The 21831-nt window shown below is 36.3% G+C and overlaps 1 protein-coding gene across 9 annotated transcripts in view; it reads left to right on the top strand.

Moving 5' to 3' along the window:
- Nucleotides 1-21831, top strand: part of LOC129765747 (putative uncharacterized protein DDB_G0282129) — a 271283-nt gene that overhangs the window by 189777 nt on the left and 59675 nt on the right. For all 9 annotated transcript variants that reach the window (XM_055766181.1, XM_055766176.1, XM_055766171.1 and 6 more), the window contains one exon: nucleotides 17388-17834. In XM_055766181.1, the coding sequence (XP_055622156.1) occupies nucleotides 17388-17834 (447 nt within the window). The remainder of the gene's footprint in view (nucleotides 1-17387; nucleotides 17835-21831) is intronic.

Here is a 21831-nt window from a genome sequence, read left to right as displayed (position 1 = left end):
CGAGCGAAAAGCTCTGATTGGGATAGCAATAGTGAAAGCATAAACCAGCTATAATTAATAGAGAGCAGACTAGCAATTAAATGGTTTGTCTGTTACTTCGCGGCGTGTAATGATGGTGCTCTTCGGAGAAGAATTATTCTGTTGTTCAGACAAAGATACTGGTTTTTCTCAGTTGTGTGAATTGATTACATATATTTGTCATCTCAATCCTGGGAAAAGGCACTTTCAGTCAAACGTGCCATAACAAAATAAAGATTGATTCTTTTAAAAGCAGGAATCCCAAACCAGTTGTATTTCTGGATTGGTTGAAGGTATAAAATATGTTTTTATATCAAAATTCAGATAATTTATTATCCTTTAAAACAAAATATTTGTAAAAAAATATTCCGTTAGAGGTTTTCTGTGACGAGAACCTTGGTTTTCTGCTTACAGCTGCAAATTTCTTGCCAAATCAAGAACTTCCTGGCAAATTTATCGGTGAGGACGAACTTGAAGTTGCTGTGGGTATCTCCTCTGGCAGTGGTCTTATAGAATTTCAGGCCTGGGAGCTGTCCAAAACCCATCTTCGCGTACGTTTCGTTATCCGTCAGCATGCATCCTTTGAAATTCCATCAAAACCTTGTTGTAACTTTCGAATGCGTCTCTTGGCTACCAGATTTTGCTTCAGCGTCCTGTCGGTTGCTTGCAGTTACGGAAATTACAATAACCGTCTCGCATATGGATTCTCCGGATGGTACCTTCGTTGGAGTTGTGTTTTTGGTGATGCCGTAGTCCGAGGGACCCGGGTTTGTCTTAATTCTTCTCAATGTCTTCAACCTCAGTTTCGTATCGTAAGTTCCACTGCGCCCCGTCCTCTATTCCATCCGAACAACAGTTGTGTGTTAACGGAAACGTTTCAGCACATCATACACGGTCGATTTTGCCATTTTCAGAGATTTCGCAATTTTAGTACTTGGCCACGCCGGATTTTTAATATGAATGTCCTAAATTAAATTTTCTCTCTCGGTTTCCATCCTGTAGGGGAGGTGGGGGTCAAACGGGTATGTTAAGAAGAACTTCAATTATATCTTTTGAAACTCATGTTTCCCAAACTTTGGTGCAGTTTCTTGCAATTCAATATACTATTTCTCTACCTGATTGGCCAAATATTTTACAAAAAAGTGTTTTTCAATGTTTTTTACTGAAATTAAAGCAGACCGCATAGTGCAACACTTTTTCCGATACGAGTAATATGGACATATAGTGGGGGTAATATAGACAGGTTTGTAATATATGAAGCGTAGAGGTTTATCGATCGCGAGAGGAATAATTTTATTCAACCAAGGTCTGAACTAACCACGAATGTTCTTTGAATGATGAAAAAATCGAAAGATTCCACCTAGAACTCATATCGTGCTTTTCAGCAGTATAAACGAACAGGCCCTCAACTATTTTGCTTTTGGTTCCAGCCAGCTTCTAAACAGTCCACAATTTTCGATTTGATTTCCATTTATAGACGCATGGCATTCCTTAGAAATAGATTAAACAGACTTTTCATAGTCCATCTCCTTCCCAGTGGCAACTGTCCGTTTTACCCCACCAGTACAATAATTTTAATAATGTAAATTTTCAACTCAAAAATGAATTTAATTTCCCGTAGATACCCAATATCGCTTCTCTGTTAACTCTCAAACTATTATATTTCAGTTTCATCAGCGAATTGAATTTTAATAATAAACCACTCAAAATGCTCAATATCGAAGCAGCTAAAATTACATCCACATGCGGAATCATGTATGATTTTCGGTTTTTGTTTCCCTTTTCCACTTTTGATCAGTATTCATTGCCATAGGGTGGCTCAAGTACCATAGAATAACATGTAGAAGGTGTTCTCATTAACAGAAATCTGAAATTCAAAATGTAACCTTACAAATCAACTACCTGTCCATATAACCCCCACTGTCCGTATTACCCGCGGTTCCCCTACAACTTTTTCAAAATCAAAAAATTATAGGATGTTGTGTTCAAGACACGACCGCATTGTTGACTTAGAACTACGCTGTAGTTTAATTCAAGTCGCTTGTTTATAACTGCGGATATTATTTTATAATTCTAAGAAAATTTTGAAATAACCATTCTACCAGTTTTGTCACCTATAAATGTTCTTTTTTATCGTAGAATCATTTGACGATAACTGTTTGATGATTCATTCTTGTGCTCGCAGAACAATACATGCTCGGGATAAGCGTCATATCTAGTGGAGAAAGTTTTGCTACTGGCAAGTGAAACCAAATCACATACAAAATTCCAGAACGACATTTACTTTCTTGAAGACTAAATGAACGAAATAAAATCTATCGGTTAATCTCAACAACCTCGAAAAGAGAAGCACTGCTTCATTATTATCAAGATTAGCGCAAATGCAATCCTAGTTGGAAGCAGTTTTGCGACTGGCACGCGAGCCCAAATAAATTAATAACTTAAAATAACTTATTGGTATTCCTCAAACAATTTTTAGTGCATAACCTTAACACCTGCTTCACCATAGCGTCAGTTCAATGCACTGGTTGCGAAACCAAATCACTGACAAAATTCCAGAACATTTATTTTCTTGGTGAGCTAACGATAGCCTAGCTTGATGATTCCCCACACAGAAACTTTATGCAATGCCGGCAGTTTGATGCAATGATTGCAATTCCAGAGACATCAACGAGTGAGTAATTTGGTCGCGTCCACAGCTCAATCCGAAACGAAGACATGTGATGACGCAAAATAAGGAAGAACAAGCGATATTCATTGCTTTGAATACAGAGCAATACTGAAAGTTTGCCTTCCTTCATTGCTTGTGGCTTTAAACTTCTTCAGTTCATTCGTCTCTACTCTTCAAAAAGGCCCTTGGAAAACTTTATCCATCATACTACTCCTCCACCCCCATTGCCTTGAGAAAGGCATTCGATTCCTCGTCCTCCAGCTCGCCCAGCAACGATGTTGTTCAGTCGATTTCCTCACGAAGAATGAAAGTTTTCCTCAGCGAGATCCACTGTTTATACTCTAGGCAAATATTCCACTTCGTTCTTCTTGTTTTCCTTTGTTCATGGGGACTTTACATCTTTCGATTTCCCCTTCGTTGCTCGTCGATAAGTTGCTCGTTATTGACAGCTCTGTTTGGAAAGCACACAAATGGACACAACAAATGTATGAGGAAATCGGAATGCTTCCTATTTTCATCAATTTAAACCATATACAGTCTATGGGATTGTAAGGTATTGCATATCAAACAAATCTTAGGAAATTTCCGATTCGTTTGGTATGTAAATCACCAAAATCCGTTCGCGGCAAAAATAGTTATTAACGTTAACTTTATTTCATAAAAACGTGACCTATTTTCTGATTTGGCACCCTTGATGTAAGACGTAGTCCTACGTCAAAAGGGATCGACGTGAAATTTGTAACCATCGAAAAATGCAGTTTTTCTAAACAATTTTCTGTCAAAAAAATTTCAGATATGCCTACCGCTGTTTTTACATGAACAGTGATTCCGGATTTCAACTAACTCGAACCGTATACGGTAAGACTGAGTTTGGAAGTTTGTGATTACTGCTTCTCAGCCTTTTGAGTTTCGTCAACCAATCAGAAAAAGCGCGATCATATGTGTCAGTGCAAAAAAAAAATAGAATTATCCACGTTTTGCTGAAAGGAACCTTGACTACTCACAGCAAACAATTGCAATAAGGCATTCTAGATGGGTGTAATGTTGTATCAAAATGGAGAACAGGATTCGAAATCTTCGAAGATAAAAAATGAAAAATTACTCTCCTCTCAGCAGCTACGCTTCGACTAGGACTACTTCGGCATTCGCCGTCAACAGGACTTGAATTGACGAGCGTTGCGAGCGAGATTGACTATCTAGCAAACGGTTATTCTAGTTGACGTGACTAATGAATACCAATTTGCCTCTTCATTCAACCTGACTTCAATCCACACTTCTACTTCACCCTGAAACGAATCATATAAAGTTCATATAAAGTGAAACGAAAACTTTTAATTTCTGATGCAGAAATGTAGTTACTCCATCAACGCTTTAACGGGTACTGGCAACTATTATATATTGCCACCAACAAAAAATATTCTTTCTGCTGCACTTGGAATATTCTTACAATATTTTACTTAGCCAAAACCTTCTTAAGGTATCTGGTAATACTCAAATTTTTTTTTGGGCTGCTAAAAATGTACGATATTAATTTGGGAGTCAATTGTATTCAACAAAACCACAAACCAACAGAACCACGAGCGCCGGCGAAAAATTCTGTTTAAATTGGTTGGAAATGCATCATGCTGAAAAGTTTTTCACTGTAAATGACCTGTTTGGGATCTAGTGTGTAAGATCATGCACTTTTTTCAATAAAATAAATGGTGTATTTGATGAAAATTTCAAATTTTATTTTTTCCTTTGAAACTCTATGAAAAAACAAGTTTTTCCGCTGCATTAGAAACATTGTAAATCGCTGAAATAATCGGTATCGCTGCACTACAAATATTGTTTTGATTTTTGCATAACCAAAGGCACAATAAAGTGAAGTGTTTTTGGGGTTAACGGGCAGTGGCAACTATATTGCCTCCAATTGTTTCAACTGTTTCGATAGTTACAATGTTTTCAAAGATAAATATGTGTTATTCCTCATGTAAGGATTATGTTTTCTGAAGTTGAAGTCGATCCCTAGTCTAGTTCTCACGGCCCGTTAACACTCCTGTACTCGCGTATTGGTCTGTCAGACCGAGAAATCAATAATTCGTTAATTTTTCAGAAAATATCAACACTACGACTTTGCGATTCTCTCTAGCTTCGTTATTCGTCGTTCGTCATCGTTTAGCGTATCGCATGTGTTGGTACAAAGGAGACGTGTGCCACTTTTTTAAAACATTGTGGGCCGCTCACGAGATTTCGTGTTTCGCGTTCCGTCTGTTACGGAAGGATCACGAAATAACTCGTTGTTTTCTACACTTGAAGGGTAAATACTTGGGTTGCCAAGAATCTAACAAGGCCTATCAATGGCTCGCCTTCGTCTCATCCACATCGAAGGAAACGATCTCATTCGTGGAATCCGAGCGAATGAAGCGTTCAAGTTGGCCCCCAAAACGTGCGGTCCTTAATATGTTAACACTTTCGGTCTGCACACCGACGCGAGTATAGGAGTAACTTTTTCGGATAAGTACCTTTTTCCATATTCTAGAATATTGTAGAATGAAATGTATAAATAAATGTTAGTGGCGTGGAATATTTATTGAATGAGGGGGAGGGGAAGGGTGGGATTTCTAACCAGGATAAAAGACCAGCAAAACAAGCAAAAACTGCATTAAATGTACAAAATATGTTTGTTTCGAGCATGCAGTTATGTTATGTTCTGATTCTTACTCCAATGAAACCACAATCGATTAATAAGTTTTTATGTTATTTTATAGCTCTTTATACTTCCATGAATTATATTCAGTTGCTTACTTTTAATTAATAAGAGTGAAAAATTCGAATTTCGTTATTTGTGTTGGAGTATCAAAAATTACTATATTTTGAGGAGGCTGAATTAGATGACTATTAAAACATAATAAAGACGAAGAAAACATATTTTTCCCACGAATTCCCACACTGTGCCTACACTGGAAATTGACGTTTTTTTTTGTCGTGTTCGGAATAAAATTACTGCAAAAGTAAAAAATATAACAGTGTGGTATTAGAAAACGAATTGTAAAGTGGTTTCAGTGCTTTTGGTTTATAGAAACAATCGAGTTTATTACACATTTTTGGGATAAAATAAACAAAATTGAAGACATGTGGGTTGACACAATACGTAGCGATAATGTTTTTCATGAACATGGGGTATAACACGACAAACATATTGAAAGAGCCTATTTACTATAAAAAAGACAATAAATTTGAAATATGTTTTTTTTAATATCTCGAGAATGGTTGCGTTTAGAAGGAGACTGATAATGAGCTTTTTTGTTTCACATCACATCAGAATTCATAATTTGTGGCTAAAAATGATTGTTAACATACAAAAAATCGAAGTTTCGAAAATTCATAAAAATTCAATGTTCCACAAAGTTCGTCAAAAATAGGTTTACCATCATGTACTTATTTTTTTTTAATTTTTCACATGACTTCTATTTGATATGAAAAAATAAAAAAAAATTAAATAAATATTTTAGATATTGCGTATTACAGTTTTTTTGTAAATAAAAAAAATACTTTTTTTTTTCTCAGTTTACAACAAGTCTACAACTCAGAAAGAGTTGTCAGACACTTTTCGGTAGGACTCTTTCTAAAATCGATACGCCCTTTTCAAAACATGAGTCGCAAAATTTCCAAAATATGAGTGGAAAACTCATATTTCCTCCAATCCAAACGGAATGAAAATTATCATTCGAATCAAAAATACTCATGTTTTGTCATTTGTCGAGTTCATTTGGACCTGTTCTACATTTATACTGAGTAACCTAACCTCACCTATATAAAAATCAACAAAACATGTTCGTTTAGCCGAACTTTCCAGAAACAACGATCAAAATTTCATGTTTAGGTGACACCACAGTACGCACAGTAAATGTTTGTATGTATGGGAGCAGACATCTCTTTCTCGCAGACTGAACGTCAGCTTGGGATTGTACCCAAAAAAAAAGTGCAAACGATGTCAACGGGGAGCGAACCAAGACCGACTGGAATGCAAGGCTGTATAACAGGACCACGTTATCCACATAGCCACTGGCGCTGTTGCGTAAATGCGTGATTATATTACACCTCATTATGAAATGAAGTTGGAAAGTGTTTTCTAAGAGTTAAAAGGAGAGCATAAACGTGAGTTTATATATTTTTCGGTCTATGCACTATACACAGTATGTTCAATCAATAAGGGGACTTTCTATTTAAATAATGGAACACGTAACGCCATCTGTTGAACGTTGCAAACATTAGAAAGGTAATCGTCTACCTTTCAAACGCAGTAAACTTTATGTAAATCGGTTGGCAGGTTAAAAAGTGTCGCGCTTTTTAATGATAGTATGTTTTGTGCTTGTGTCGAAGCAAGCAAAGAGCAAATATAAAATTTTGTTTCGTGAATTTTTTCGTAAGTTCGTGAATTTTTGATGAAAAAACAAATTTGTGGCAGCAGCTAGTAAATTTGGCGTGGAATTACTCAGTATCGAAAGGGGAAGTATTGATTTCCCCCACAACGGAACTATTTGGGTTAGTTCGGATCAGGCGACAATTGATTTAAATCATCATCAAACTGCCATGAAAAAGCACCATATACATTCTCCCAAAATCGATTCATGAGCTCACAGTCAGTTCGATCGAGATTTGGCTCCATAAATAGGAACCACTGCAAATAAAATCATTCGAATGTTTGATAAATACAAGATGCAATGCCTCTACGTCAGATACGCGAAAAACACGAACATGTGGCTTTTAGTATTTATTTTTATGTCGAATAATAAACTGGCACTCCTAATTACCATGATCGTATATTATATAATTAAAAATAAATTCTATCGCTTGGTATCCATATACCACTGTGAGAAATCAGTTCTGGACTTTGACAGATGGCAAACATTCATTTGAAAAATAACAACACGTAACATTTGTTCATTTTTTAATAACTGCAAAGGCCTTTATTTTGGCTTTTATTTTAACCACACCTGGGTGTTCCACTGCATTTTATCCTACACTGACCGACGAAAATAATACAGCTATCCGCAGATATCAGCTCTCGGAAACCATCTAAACAGCCCAATCGTAGTAAACGAAACCGGAACAGGTAATCAACTGTGACCAATCCATCTTTCTCTTCCCGATTTTGGTTCCCATACTGATTGTCGTACCCATCAAACCAATTTCAAATCAATAAAACTAAATATATCAAAACGCGATCATCAACGATTTTTTTCTCTTGAATTTTCCCCGACTCGTACAGTCGTAACAACAGCTAATTAACGTTTATTGATGAGAGTTAAATCCGATGCAAAACTTCGCTCGTTCCAAATTGCATAACCGGATGCTGACGCGTTGCAATGTTTCTCGTTGTTTCGGCCGGAACGTCTGAAATATTTCACCGAACCATCGCAACGCGACGACGCGTCTCTGCGAGACCTTATTCGTCGTCACGCTGCTGTCAGTTGATTATGATTGTTTCTATCGTCGCGCTCGATTCGATTTGGAACGGTTGATTTTTTCCCAGGCGCTCCGGGGTGGGAGTGGGGAAAATAGAAATGCGCGTACCTCAGTATCTAAATTGGAACAATGTGTTTGTGTTGTATTATAGTACTTTGAGCAGCTGTCAATTTGTTTTGGCTCAGATTGCGATTGGGTAGGCTTGATCACTGTTGGTATTATTTAAGAGCAATTTGGAAGCTTTTTAGTTGGCTGATTTCGATTGTGACACGCTTCGAACGCATTAGACATCTGCTAAATAACTTCATCTATATTTGGGTCGAATTAGTTAAAGCACTGATGTTCGAACAGTGGATCGTTGTTACGTCAAATGATAGAGTTGTAAGAGCAGTAATGCTTTCAGGCTTGATTTATTGTATTTTTCGGAGAAACACAAGGAGTCGACTATTAACAAATCATAAATTTTTATACTTTAAAGTAGTTGAGGTCGTGAGAAAAGATCATAAATTGATCGTCGACATTTGATTTGCCACCCACTCTTTTTGATACTTGGCGTGAATTAATCCTGGATTCAACGAATTATTTTTCAAAAATATTCGTTAATGAAAGGGATCTCAAAATTTGAATACTTAATCAACTAAAGAAAATACTAACTATTGACCAAATCCGTGTTGACATAATAAAACAAACTATTTGCTGTTAAAAATTTCTATGCGAGTTGACATTTTCTAGTGGTAAATTACCCTCTCAAAACAGTTCCGTAGGGGAGATTAATATTCATTCTTCCAATACTGAACAATTCCACGCAACATGACCCAGCCGCTGTCCCAATCTTCTCTAATTTTGTTATATGAAACGACTCCTTCCCTAAATTATCATTTTCATCATCGTATGAGCATTTTTGAAAGCAATTGATTTTTCGAAAGGGCTGATCCACAATCATCAAATCTTTTCTTCAAGGAAACATAACTCTAAATCCAGCTGTCCGAACAAAATATGGTGTTAGACAATCAACTGTTTTTTTCATATAATTTGGATTTATATGGATTTACTCTACTGCCACTTCCACAAATATCGAAGGTAATTTGAAAAATTTGAAGCTATATCTTAGTCTTAAGAAAGGCTGTTCACTGCTCACTTACATGAGCAAAACTAGGATAAAAATCTCAAATGACATTTCTGTATACTTTCGCTCGATTCAATGTTTATGCAAGGGTATAAACAATGTGGCAAATGTAGGGGAACCGCGGGTAATACGGAAAGTGGGGGTAATATGGACAGGTGGTTGATTTGTATAGTTACATTTTGAATTTCAAATTTCTGTTAATGAGAACACCTTCTACATGTAATTCTATAATATTTAAGCCACCCTAAGGAAATGAATACCAATCAAAAAAGGAACAAGGAAACAAAAACCGAAAATCATACATGATTCCGCGTGTGGATGTAATTTTAGCTGCTTCGATATTAAGCATTTTGAGTGGTTTAATATCAAAATTCAATTCGCTGATGGTTATATTTCGATTTGTGAGTAAACAGAGAAGCGATGTTAGCTATGTACGGAAAAATAAATTCATTTTTGAGTGACAATTTAAATTTTTGAAATAATTGTACTGATGAGGTGAAACGTACAGTGGCCAGTGGGAGTGAGATGGACTGTGAAAAGTCTGTTTAATCTATTCCTAAGGAATGCCCTGCTTCTTCTATAAATGGAAATCAAATCGCCAACTGTGGACTGTTGCACGATATTACTACTAGGTGGATTAATTCGATTTTTTCATCATTTAACGGACATTCGTGATGAGTTCAGACCTTGGTTGAATAAAATTATTCCTCTCGCGATCGAAAAACCTCTGCGCTTCATATATTACATATATTACCAAACCATCGAAAAAAAAAATTGTACTTTTCGGTCTGCTTTAATTTCAGTAAAAAAAAACATTGAAAAACACTTTTTGTAAAATATTTGACCAACTAGGTAGAAAAACAGTATATTGAATCGCAAGAAACTGCATCAAAGTTTTGGGAAACATGTGTATCCTAAGATATAATTGAACTTCTTCTTAACATGTCCGTTGTACCCCCACCTCCCCTATCTTTTTTCCTTTGCTTTACACTGAGCATGCATTATACATATTGTGTACATGCATTCCTAAGCGAATAATATGGTCGCGATCGATTCGCAAGACATTAGGATAACAGGAGTGATGGTTTGGTGCAGCAAAAGTCTTATTTATACACAAACTCTTTATTTTATTTTATTTTTTTTGCATGGGTGTGATGGTACACGAAGCTGAGCTACGATTGCCTTCGAAATGGTGTTGGCTAATGGTAATTCTATTAAAAAAAAGTTTAAGGTTTCGTGAATAAAGACACGAACGGAAGCTTGACGTAGAACTATGATTGCTCGAAAAAAATGTGTTCAACTTTAGTTTTTTGAATTGGTCATTTCAAATTTTAAATGGTGCAGTGTTCCAGTTCTCTGTAAAATGAGGTTTTTTTTTGTCTCTATTATAGTGACACTTTCAACACTTTTGGCTGGTTCGTCACTTTTACCTTCTATTTTGGAAGAATGACGGGAGTGAGAATTGAACTCGTGATCTTTAGCGTGAGAAGTATAGATGTTACCACTACGCCAGATCGCCTCCCCAAATGAGTTAGTTTTCTTCAAACGGGTTGTCAAAGTTGAAGTGGTAGAAAATTTCTGGAATCACTAGATATCTGCTCTTCATGAGTCTAACTCTGACAAGGCTTCTACCAACGAACATAGCCAGTTATAAGGCATGCTACAATGATCCTTGTGTTAGTATTATGAAAAAGCGTGCAAAACTATATGAACTTGTGAAGAAGATAAAAAAATTAACTCGCTTTCTATCCGAGTTCAACTTTGTGAGAAAAAAACATACCGAAAAAAGGGGTTATATCAACAAAACTCACACATTTTCTGAACAAAACACTGCGATTTTGCACGCTATTTTTCATGTGTGAGTGATTTTCATGTACGATACAAAAAATCCAGCTCTTCTGTAGTATATGACGAATTTCATGCCAACTTGTCTTAAGATTTGGCAGCACTATCTCAGATAGCAGTGAAACGTTGTAGGTGTATAGACATTGGCCATTCAAGCAACTTTGCATACATGAAATCTCAACTTTTCTATTTTTTTTTTCGCCAGAAACTATTGAGGTTTGATGCTTTTCGTGAGCGCAGTTTCTGTAAGTCATATCTCTGTAAGACTCTTTCATAGTTTCTGGAATATATGTCATTTTTGTATGAACACTTCTGAAAAAATAATGTTTTACTCAACCCTTTTTTTTCTTGTTTAAATTCTCGCACTTGATATGTGACGTGTTTCTATATTGAAAAAAAATTGCAGAATATGTCAATCACGATGATTTATACACTGAAATATTAACCCCTTGAACGACAATTTACTTTCAGTCAGAACTGCTCTGGCAGACGATTTAATTTTTTTTATTTTTTCTTCAAGAAGCATTTACACAATTTTTTTTATCCCATCTGTTTATTTTTATTATTCGGCTCCGTTACAGCAATGCAGCTGTAACGGAGCCGAATTTATTCGTGTAGATTTTCTATCTTAAGATAACTTTTGTTGTATATAACACTGTAGCAATTTTTAGGCTTAAGAGTATTCCTATTCTATCGATACATAACCAAGCAAACCATTTGTCATGACAATTGTCATGCGTAAATGCGAAAACAGAATAGAAACATACGGTATGAGGCATGATGTCGACGCCAACCTCTCTCAGTTTCTATTCTGTTTTCACATTTTCGCATGACAATTGTCATGACAAATGGTTTGCTTGTACATAACACATGTCGCCTTTTTCGGCGTAAGAATATTCCTATTGTTCGAATGTTCACAGTTGGACTGTTCACGGCGGGACAGTTGATATGAGGCTTCCAATGTTGTGTTATCAATAGTGCCAATTACCGATGCAGCGGACAGAAAATGTGAGCGGTAAGAGACTGGGATTACCGTCACATGATGATTGTTGCGTGGACATAGTAGCTAGAATAACACACAAAGAAGGCCAGTTGAGGGGCCCTGAGTTATGAGCTCATGATCGTTCGCGGACACGCAACCAATTAGGCTACGAAGGCCTCCGATGCACACAAATAAATCCAAGCAATAGATCGATATGACTTACGAAAACTGCTGTCACGAAAAACATCAGTCCAATCCATCGAGTACAACTCGCCATTGTCAGTTTGTTCAGAAAAGTCTATGACGAGCTGGACTTGCCATTTCCGTTCAAGCGGATAATAGTAATTCTTCAAAGAAAGCATGAAATTTTTTTGTTGGAATAACTCTTCCCCTGTAGCAGTGCCCTTCTTCTGCTGTATGGGTGACTTGTTGGAAATTGTTAGGGCTATTCATATATATTAGGAAATGAATTTCAATTTTCAAAATATTTTTTTTCAGTGTAATTTTTTTATTTTTTTGACGATATTTTTTATGAAAATTTAAATACTTTCCTATATTTCATTATATTACCAACATTTTGTAGGTCTTATAGTTCTAGAGTGAGAGTCTTGTTTCTAAAGTTGGAGTTATTTTCTACTTTTTTCGAAAAATCTCATCTCAAAAGCTATAAGATCTACAAAATGTTGGTTTAATGATAAAATGTAGGAAATTGTTTGTATTTTAATAAAAAAAAATATTAAAACATTACTCTGTTTTTTTTTAATTTGAAATTAAATTTTTCGCACAAATTTTCCTTTAATTCTTAAATAAATATATGAATAGCTCTCACAAATTCCAACACGTTACGCATACATCGAATGTAGGGCACTGCTACAGGGAGAGAGGTATCCTAACAACAACTTTATGTTTTATTTGAAAAATAACTATTAACGTTTAACTCGTAACATTTTAAAGTATAAATTATCACGATTGACACATTCCGCGAAGGTTTTACTATTCAGAAACACACCAATAGCATTTCAAATGCAAGAATTGAAACACAAATAATGAATTGCATGCCAATTCGTCTTAGGAGTACCATCTCAGATAGCAGCGAAACGGTGTGGGTGTAAATAAATGGGTCTTTGAACAACTTTGCATACTTGAAATGATCAAAAACGAACTAGACTACTTTTTTAAAAGGGCCTAAAATTGTTTCTTGATTTTTTACAAAAAAAATATTATTTCAAAAACTATAATATCTACAAAATTTCAAAGGATAAAATGTAGAAAATTGTTTAGATTTTCATAAAAAATACTAAAAAATTTTTGAAAAAAAATTTTGCTGAAAAAAAAATATTTAAAAAATTAAAATTCATTTTTCTCAAAAACGTGTTTTTTTTTAAATTCTCAAAAAAAGTTGAATGAATAGCCATTCCAATTTCCAACAAGTCGTCCGTACATCGGAAGATGGGCACTTTTACAGGGAAAAAAGTTTTTCGAATATCAACTTTTTCATATTTTCTTCGAAAAATTATTATTAATGTTTAATTCGTAACATTTTTATGTATAAATTATGGCGATTTTCATGCTCTGCTAACATTTTTCTATTGATAAACATACCAAGAACACGTAAAACGCGAGAATTTAAACACAAAAATGTTACGAGTGGAACATTATTTCTTCCAGGGGTCTCCATACCAAAATGCCGTATATTCCAAAAACTATAAAAGATAGAAAGTGGGCACCTTCGACGAAAGTTCATATTTTAATAAGATCTGAAACTTTGTAGAATATACTATAATGCTATCTAGACTTTAAACAAAATTAGGATTAGTTGTAATTTGTTCAATGAAAACATGAAAAAGTTATTGTTAGAAAAAAAAATTTCCTGTAAAAGTGCCCATTTTTCGATGTACGGACGACTTGTTGGGAATTGTAAGGGTTATTCATAATTGTTTTTGAGAATTTAAAAAAAAATCATTATTTAAGAAAAATGAATTTAATTTTTTTAAATTTTTCAGTTTTTTTTCAGTGAATTTTTTTTGGTATTTTTTTATGAAAACTTAAACAATTTTCTACATGTTATCCTTTGACTCAAATTTTTGGGTATTATAGTTTTTGAGTTATATTTTTTTGTAAAAAAATCGAAAGAAAAATTTTTAACCTTTTAAAAAACTAGTTTAATTATTTTTTGCATATTTCAAGAATACAAAGTTGTTTAAAAGACCCTTGTATTTACACCCACAACAATTCGCTGCTATCTGAGATGGTGCTGCCAATTGCTAGTCGAGTTGTCAAGAAATACGTCTAATATGTAACGAGTAAAACTTTTTTAAGAAAAATGAATTTCAGTTTTCAAAATAACTTTTTTTCAGTGTATTTTTTTGAAATTTTTGGTATTTTGTTGTGAAAATTCAAACGAATCGCTGCATTTCATGTTTGACCAGAATTTTGTAGGTATTATATATTTTAAATTAGAAATTAGGCTGTAAAAAATTAAGAAAAAATGTTTGGCCCTTTTCAGAAAATATTCTGATTTTTTCCGAAGATTTCAAGTCTTTGCATGTCTTTATACCCACAATGTTTCACAGCAATCTGAGATGTTTCTGCCAATGACAGGTCCAGTTGGCATGAAACTCGTCATATGTCAAACCACGTTGGGCTTCTACCAGCAATAATTATTTATACACTAGCTGACAACTTCGTCCCGCCAAAAATTTGTTTTTGTTATCAATACCTTCAAACATTCACGTTTTCTTACTAAGCACAAGTTCATGAGTCCAATCGCAGAACTATTCATTGATTGATCTTCTGATCGACCCCGTTGAATTCACCTTTTACTCAAAAAATGCTAGTACTTCTACCAAAACTCATCATTATAATATAATATTATTTTCAGACACAATTCTCGTTCAAGATTTTTCAACCACTTGCAAATAACATTTTTCTCCGTTACATGGAATAATCTCAATGTACCTAATTTGGTTTCATTTACTTGATTAGCTCTCGAGTAATACAAAAATTTGTGCTCCATTTGCATGGCAGCCCCCCCTCAGAGAGGAGGAAGGAGTATCTTACCACCGTAAAACATTTATTGCACCCTAAAACCTGCAGATGTCTAATTTGGTTTCATTCGCTTGATTAATTCTTGAGTGATGCAGAAATTTGTGTTTCATTTATATGGCAGACCCCCCCCCCCACCTTTGAGAGGGAGGTGGAGTGTCTAACCACCATAGAATCATTTATTGTACCCTAAAACCTCTATATGCATAATTTGGTTGCATTTGCTTGATTAATTCTCGAGTAATGCAGAAAGTTGTGTTTCAATCGTATGGCAGCCCTCCCTTGGAGAGAGGGGAGGGGTCCCAAACTATCACGAAAACTTTCCCCGGCCCCAAAAACCCTCACATACCAACTTTCATGTCGATCGGTTCAGTAATTTCCGAGTCCATAAGAATCAGACAGACAGACAGACAGAAATCCATTTTTATATATATATAAAGATGACTAATTATAAAGCTTGATTGGTTTAGTCGATAAGTTCGATAATTACAAAAATCGTGAAGAAAGAATCCAGGAACTACGCCAAAGAATAGAAATTTAAAATTATTCTGAAGTATTCCATAAATGCGATGTTTAATATTATGTCATTTATGGTTTTGTCAAGTATTCGAATTTCTTGCGGCGTGCTTGGGATATGTTTGTGGGTGTATGAAAAAATTGGAACTAAAATATTCATTCAGGCGCTGGCAGTTGTGCGTGTAAATTACTTATTATATTTCTCAGTAACTATTTAGCTGAAATCTGGCTACAAAATTCTTCACATAGTTCGAATAGATCCTGAATAGACCTCACTTATACTGCGATACGTTGTAATAAACGAAGCAAATTATTTACAGATGAGTTACTTTACGTTACTTTACGGTTATTCACATTTTTTATATCTTATACCCGAAAATGTGAAAATAAAAAAACTCGAATTTCTTTATTTCCAGGTAGGGGATTCCCTTTAAATAATTTTTTTTTATCAATATTCAGTGTGTTTCAATATGTTTCATGACTAGAAATTGTTTCTCCATATCTTTCAAATCTGTTTTCCTCATGACTTATTTTTGAATTGATAACGTTTCAAGAAAAAAAAAATGGTAAGGTTGACTTCACCGAAGTTTAAAACGGGTCTAAGATACAAAAATAGATAGTAATTATAAAAAAGTCAAATTTCACTTCTACCAAGCATTCGCAGCTGTTGACTTAAACTATAGTCTGGTGACAACAAGCATTGTGATGACCTTCTTCTTCTTCTTATATGGCACTAACGTTCCTAGAGGAACTCCGCCGTCTCAACGTAATATAACTTGCGTCATTTTCATTAGTACTTAGTTGAGATTTCTATGCCAAATAACACGCCTTGAATGCATTCTGAGTGGCAAGCTCTAGAATACTCGTGACCACAGTGCAAGTCAGAGGAAATTTCTTTGAAGAAAAATTTGCCCCGACCAGAACGGGAATCGAACCCGAACCACTCGGCCACGGGAGCACGATGTGATGACCTCTAACTATTGATACGTAAGCACACAACCATGAAGTTTAACCTCGATCGGGTCATTTTCAAATTTAAAATCATTCCCCAACGGTCTCCAATGTATGTGTCTTCTGACCCATAACCGAACAAACCGATGAACTGGGTGAAAAATTGGTCCCGAACATGATACTGTTGCAAAATAGAGGAGGTGAAAAACGTGACCGCAAAGCTCTTGTTACGTGATGAATATCTAATACCCGGTGTTGATAAGTCACCGAGACATAATTGTTTCATTACGACAGTTTTGTTTTCTGCAATGGGGGAGCGTGCGAAAAAATCGCGCAACGTGAGGTAACCCCTACTGTTTAATTGAAGAATGTGATTAATTGCCGTTCGTTAAAACAAAACAAAACGGAACACACAGTTTGATTAGCAACAATTGAAATGTGTTTTTTTTTTGTTTCGATTTTGATCGATAAAATCGGAGATAATTACTTCGCGGATGTCGTGATTCATTTTCCGAAACCCAGTTTCCAGTCTATCCGACTTCCACTGTCTTTTCACCGTCCGCTTTATTCGGCGTTGTTATGATCACGATTGCATTTTTTTTTGTTTGTTTGCTTGCTTGTTTCATTACTGCAGCCGCTTTGTTTCGCGCCAAGTGAAAATCGTTTGCATCTGAAACTCTCATTTTCATTATTTTCCGTTGTTTTGTTTCTATTTTTCCTTCTCGGTTTTTCGTTTTCATCCGAACGACGGTTCGCTTTGCTGTCTCACTTCTGTGGTGCAGTTGTGGGACCCCCACCGCCACCATTGCCGCCACCGCTGAAGGCTCCATCGCAGCAGCAGCAACAGCAGCAGCAACAGCAGCAGCAGTCGGCTCAGCACGGCCCCGGCAACCAGACCACCAAGTCCGGCTCGATGACGAACGGTAACAATTTCTATTTGCATAAGCATATGAACGGCGGGGGTGGAGGTAGCGGCGGTGTTTTGCAGCAAACCTCGATGACCTTCAACGGCAGTTCTAACGGAAGTTCGATCCAGCAGAATGCCCAACATGATTACTACAACCAGCTGCCCCTGCAGCAGCAACAGCAACAACAGCAGCAACAGCAGTCACTCAACAGCCTGGAAGGACCCGACTCTGATTCGGGTCTGGAGGTGCTCGAGGAAGCCACCCTCAAACCGTCGGATTTGATACGAGGCAATCACAACCGCAGCATGTCCATCATCTCAGGTAAGCGCACCACAGACTGTTCACAGATTACTTGCTAATTCCAGGGGGAAAGTGTGAAAAATGTGTTGAAGCACGCGTGAGTGAAACCGAGATCAAAGTGTTAGGGGTTGCGCGCGGAGACGCAAGGAATCATCTGGTGGTTGTTTACATTGTAGCAAGTAGTGGAAAAACAAGTTGGAACAAGCAGATCAGGCGCGGAGAAAGTGAGAGGATAAATCTGACGTGATGTGTTTACCACTAATATGCACCATCGCCACCTGCAGGTCTCGTGCATGCTCATTAAAATGTGCTATCCACGGACAATTCAAGTGAAATTTGAATCTTTCCCTTTTGCGGGCAGCAGCTCGGTAGCCGGTGGCGGTCAAAAACAGAACCACAATTGGTGGGCGCGAATGCGGGTCTGCTGAAAACTCCGCGTACTATCTGGAACTGAACCTTGGACAACGAACGGGGGCCGTTGACCGCTCTCAATCGCCGCTTATCACGACTGAGATGGAGTTCAATCGTAGCTCATTACGTGCAGCCTCAAAGGTCGCCGAGCACTTCGCGCTCATTATTCCGTTGATTATTGGTGTTTTATGCAAGACCCTGAACTTGTTTCTGTTGCTACGGGCAATATTGATGACTGAAACTTGACTGAATTAATGTATAAGGCTAGATATAAAACGGGGAAAATTTTTGGCACCAAGATGCTGCAGTTGTTTCGTAATAAATTGGATAGTGACTTCTTTGATTTCGTTCAAAGTGGATTGAAGTGAGTCATTTTGTTTTAACTGATATAGGGATTTCAAATAGAAAAAAAAACTCGGAATTTAAAACGGATACTGAGTGAAGTGGGAATGGTCTGTATTCAGACCCGTAATGGTCACACCCCGTATAATAACAAAGTTCTTACACTGCATTCCACGCAAAGGGAACAGCGACCACCCGAGGGAACAACTTCCTCTGATAATCCATTAATTTAGTACTTATTACTTAAAGATAGTGTATTCCACACCGAGTTCGGGGTCGGAGTCTGCTTGTGCTGTTCCAGATGTCTGTTCCACTTTAGCGTAGTATTAGACTATCCTATCGCCACTTACGCTTCTGAACCTTTGTTGTTTCTTGAAGCTCGACATTTGAGATCAAATTTTGTGGCCCTTAGGCCCGAATTATGCACCTACTACCTTAGGCATCGATTGACGAAGACCTGAAGCTTCTGCGTGCTTTCAACTAATACGCTCCATATGTTCGTAGGATTGCACAGATTTCACGTTCAAATTGATCACCGGGATTTTAGTGCGGTGTCTGAGCAGATTTGATGCCTTTCATAGCTTACTTAAACTCAGCCCTGGCTTTCGGCACCCGAAATAAATATTCAGCACATCTGTTGAAATTTTAATTCTTCACATTAAATAAGTTTAAAAGTAACAAAACATGAGCTATCTATCCATACTGGTACAGTTTTTACAGTATTGGACAAAACACTTGCAACCAATCATCACCGACTACGAAACTGTTATAACATTACTAGCTGACCCGACAAACGTTTTTCTGCCATGCAAATTCTATGCAATATTTTGGTAGTTAAATGAAAAATAACTAATGCATAAGTGTAAGTGTGTATGACTGCTAGCACAAGCTATGAATTTGATCGAATGTGATCGATAAAATAGAACGAAGGTATGTTAGATGTTTACGCTGTCGAGAATGACCGTGTGTATTGTCGTTCGATAAACAAACGTGATATGTTTGTGACTCATGTGTTCATATTTGTGTTTGACATACCGACGAATGGAGCACCAAGACGATGACTACCGACAAAAAATAAAAAAATAAAACACACACAAACGTATCACTTTTCTCAATTCAACGTATTTTATCTACGGAACCGATGTGTTTGATCTTTTAGAAGTTGAATGAAAAGAGAAAACAATAATATTTTTTGTCATAAAGTAGAATATTGAAATAAAGAAAATCTATATTAATTTCAGTCAATCACTAACTCGTTGGTAAACAATCCTTAGCATTACCATTTTCGCTTCATAGCAAATGGAACACGAAACTCAATGTCATCTGTGTCGAATGGTGGGGCACATTTGCACATCCAGATCGGACTTGAGTCGAACGGATTACAGAAGGCAATATGAGGTAATTCTCGTTTTCGCCATTCAACCAAATATATCCAGCAAAGTGTGGGACCCAAAACGTGTAATTTTGTAACTGGTCTCATTAAAGATAGCATTTTCGTTCAAACATATGTGCTGTAATGTCGTGACATTGCATGCGTTTTGGTATGGCAATAGTATAGGCTGTGTCGGTGTTGCTCACGATGGCGTCTCGCATATGAATGTATTATTCCTGTTCACCACTACTGTATATTCGAACCGATATGGCATTGAGCAAACATGAGCCGTTTCTTCTGATTCTTCACTGATATGAGAGAATTCTTCGCTGGTCTCCGAGAGAGTAATCCAGCTTCAACGGTGCGTCTTCTGACTTCTGATATAGATAGCTGTAATCCCTTTTGTACTTTAAATGATTACTCAAATGGACCCTTCTCAATGTATCTGACAATCATAGAGCCCTCTCTAGAGGTGGTGACACGTAGGCTTCAACCTCTGTGCTCAACAGCCACCTTCCCGGTCGATAACAATTTGGAACACATCCTTGATATGGTCGACTTGTTCAAACCGTATTTGTCACAAATCACAATTTGTGAAATTCCGAATCTGTAGTCATCAACAATTTACTTCCGATTTCCGATCCGAGGCTATCAGGAGCCATCTTACTTATTGACGTCATAAATAAAAAGGAAATATAAATATTGCTATTTTTTAACGCAACTCTTACCTTACGATTGTGGAAGAGCGCAATATACAACACTTTAGTCGTAGAACAAAACCTTTTGCGCCATCGTGAGCAACTTCGACCGACAAAAACAAAGCGAAATGTTGCACTTGTTTTCACCCACGCAAAATACCGCATGTCAACAAAACCTTATCGGTGTGCTGTCATCGCTCAGCCTTTTTCTGATGTTATAGTGAAGTATACACCTAGACATCTGAGCCGTCGACTACAGTGTGTTATTCCATTCCAGTTCGCTGACGTTGTTGTTAACTGGACTTATTTATAATTACTCGAAATGAGTTGCAAATGTTTAGTCCAATACTGTACCTAAGCTAGAGGGGAGTACAGTGCGGACTCGACTATATACAGTTTATGAATTCTTTTCTATACAGTGAAAAGAATCCTGTATATAATCGAGTCAAAAAAAAATTCTTTATTTGTTTTTTTTTTCATGAATTTTTCGTTTTTTGAAAGTAAAAGAGGAATCTGATTTTTTATTCATCCACTTACTGTCAGGAAACACCTTTCTCACATGAAAAAAATATATTTATCCAGATTTTCTCAGGAGGTGATAGATGATTATATTTGATGAATAAAATTCTCCTACGCATATGTTCGAATTTCAACAATGACAGAGTTATAGAACTTTTTTTTGTTTCGGACTGTTGTTTCAAACTGGTTCTACATTAAAAAGTACGCTACGGAAGACAATGCTCTGATTTGAAAGATGAGAAAATTTAGTACAGGATATAGTAGTGGAACAACTAAATTAGTGGATTTTAATAACATTTTGGAAGTGAAAAACTTAATAGTTAATAATTTCCAATGTGTTATTATTTATCTTATCCTAAAAATTTTTATTAAACTAGATTGTTTATATCAATAAAATTGAAGTTCTTTAACCGCTCTACAATCTGTTTTTTGACACCCAACTTCTATCTTTTTTAATTTGGCTGCAATTTCGATATAAATAATTCCTGGTGAAAGTTCAAGCAAAATCTTCGAAAATCACGATTTTTACCCCACTGTACATGTAATAGCCACTTAAACTTCACCTCAACGTTGAAAGGTTACATTTCTCCTTGAAATAAGCCATATTTGAACAAAAAATTTTTTTTTTCTAAACTGTATATAATCGAGTCCAAAATTGTATACAATCGAATCACAT

Source organism: Toxorhynchites rutilus, chromosome 1 (genome assembly GCF_029784135.1).
Source record: "Toxorhynchites rutilus septentrionalis strain SRP chromosome 1, ASM2978413v1, whole genome shotgun sequence".
In the NCBI taxonomy this organism is placed as follows: Eukaryota; Metazoa; Arthropoda; class Insecta; order Diptera; family Culicidae; genus Toxorhynchites; species Toxorhynchites rutilus.
The sequence above is the reverse complement of the archived record's forward strand: the minus strand, read 5'-3'. Positions and strand labels throughout refer to the sequence as shown.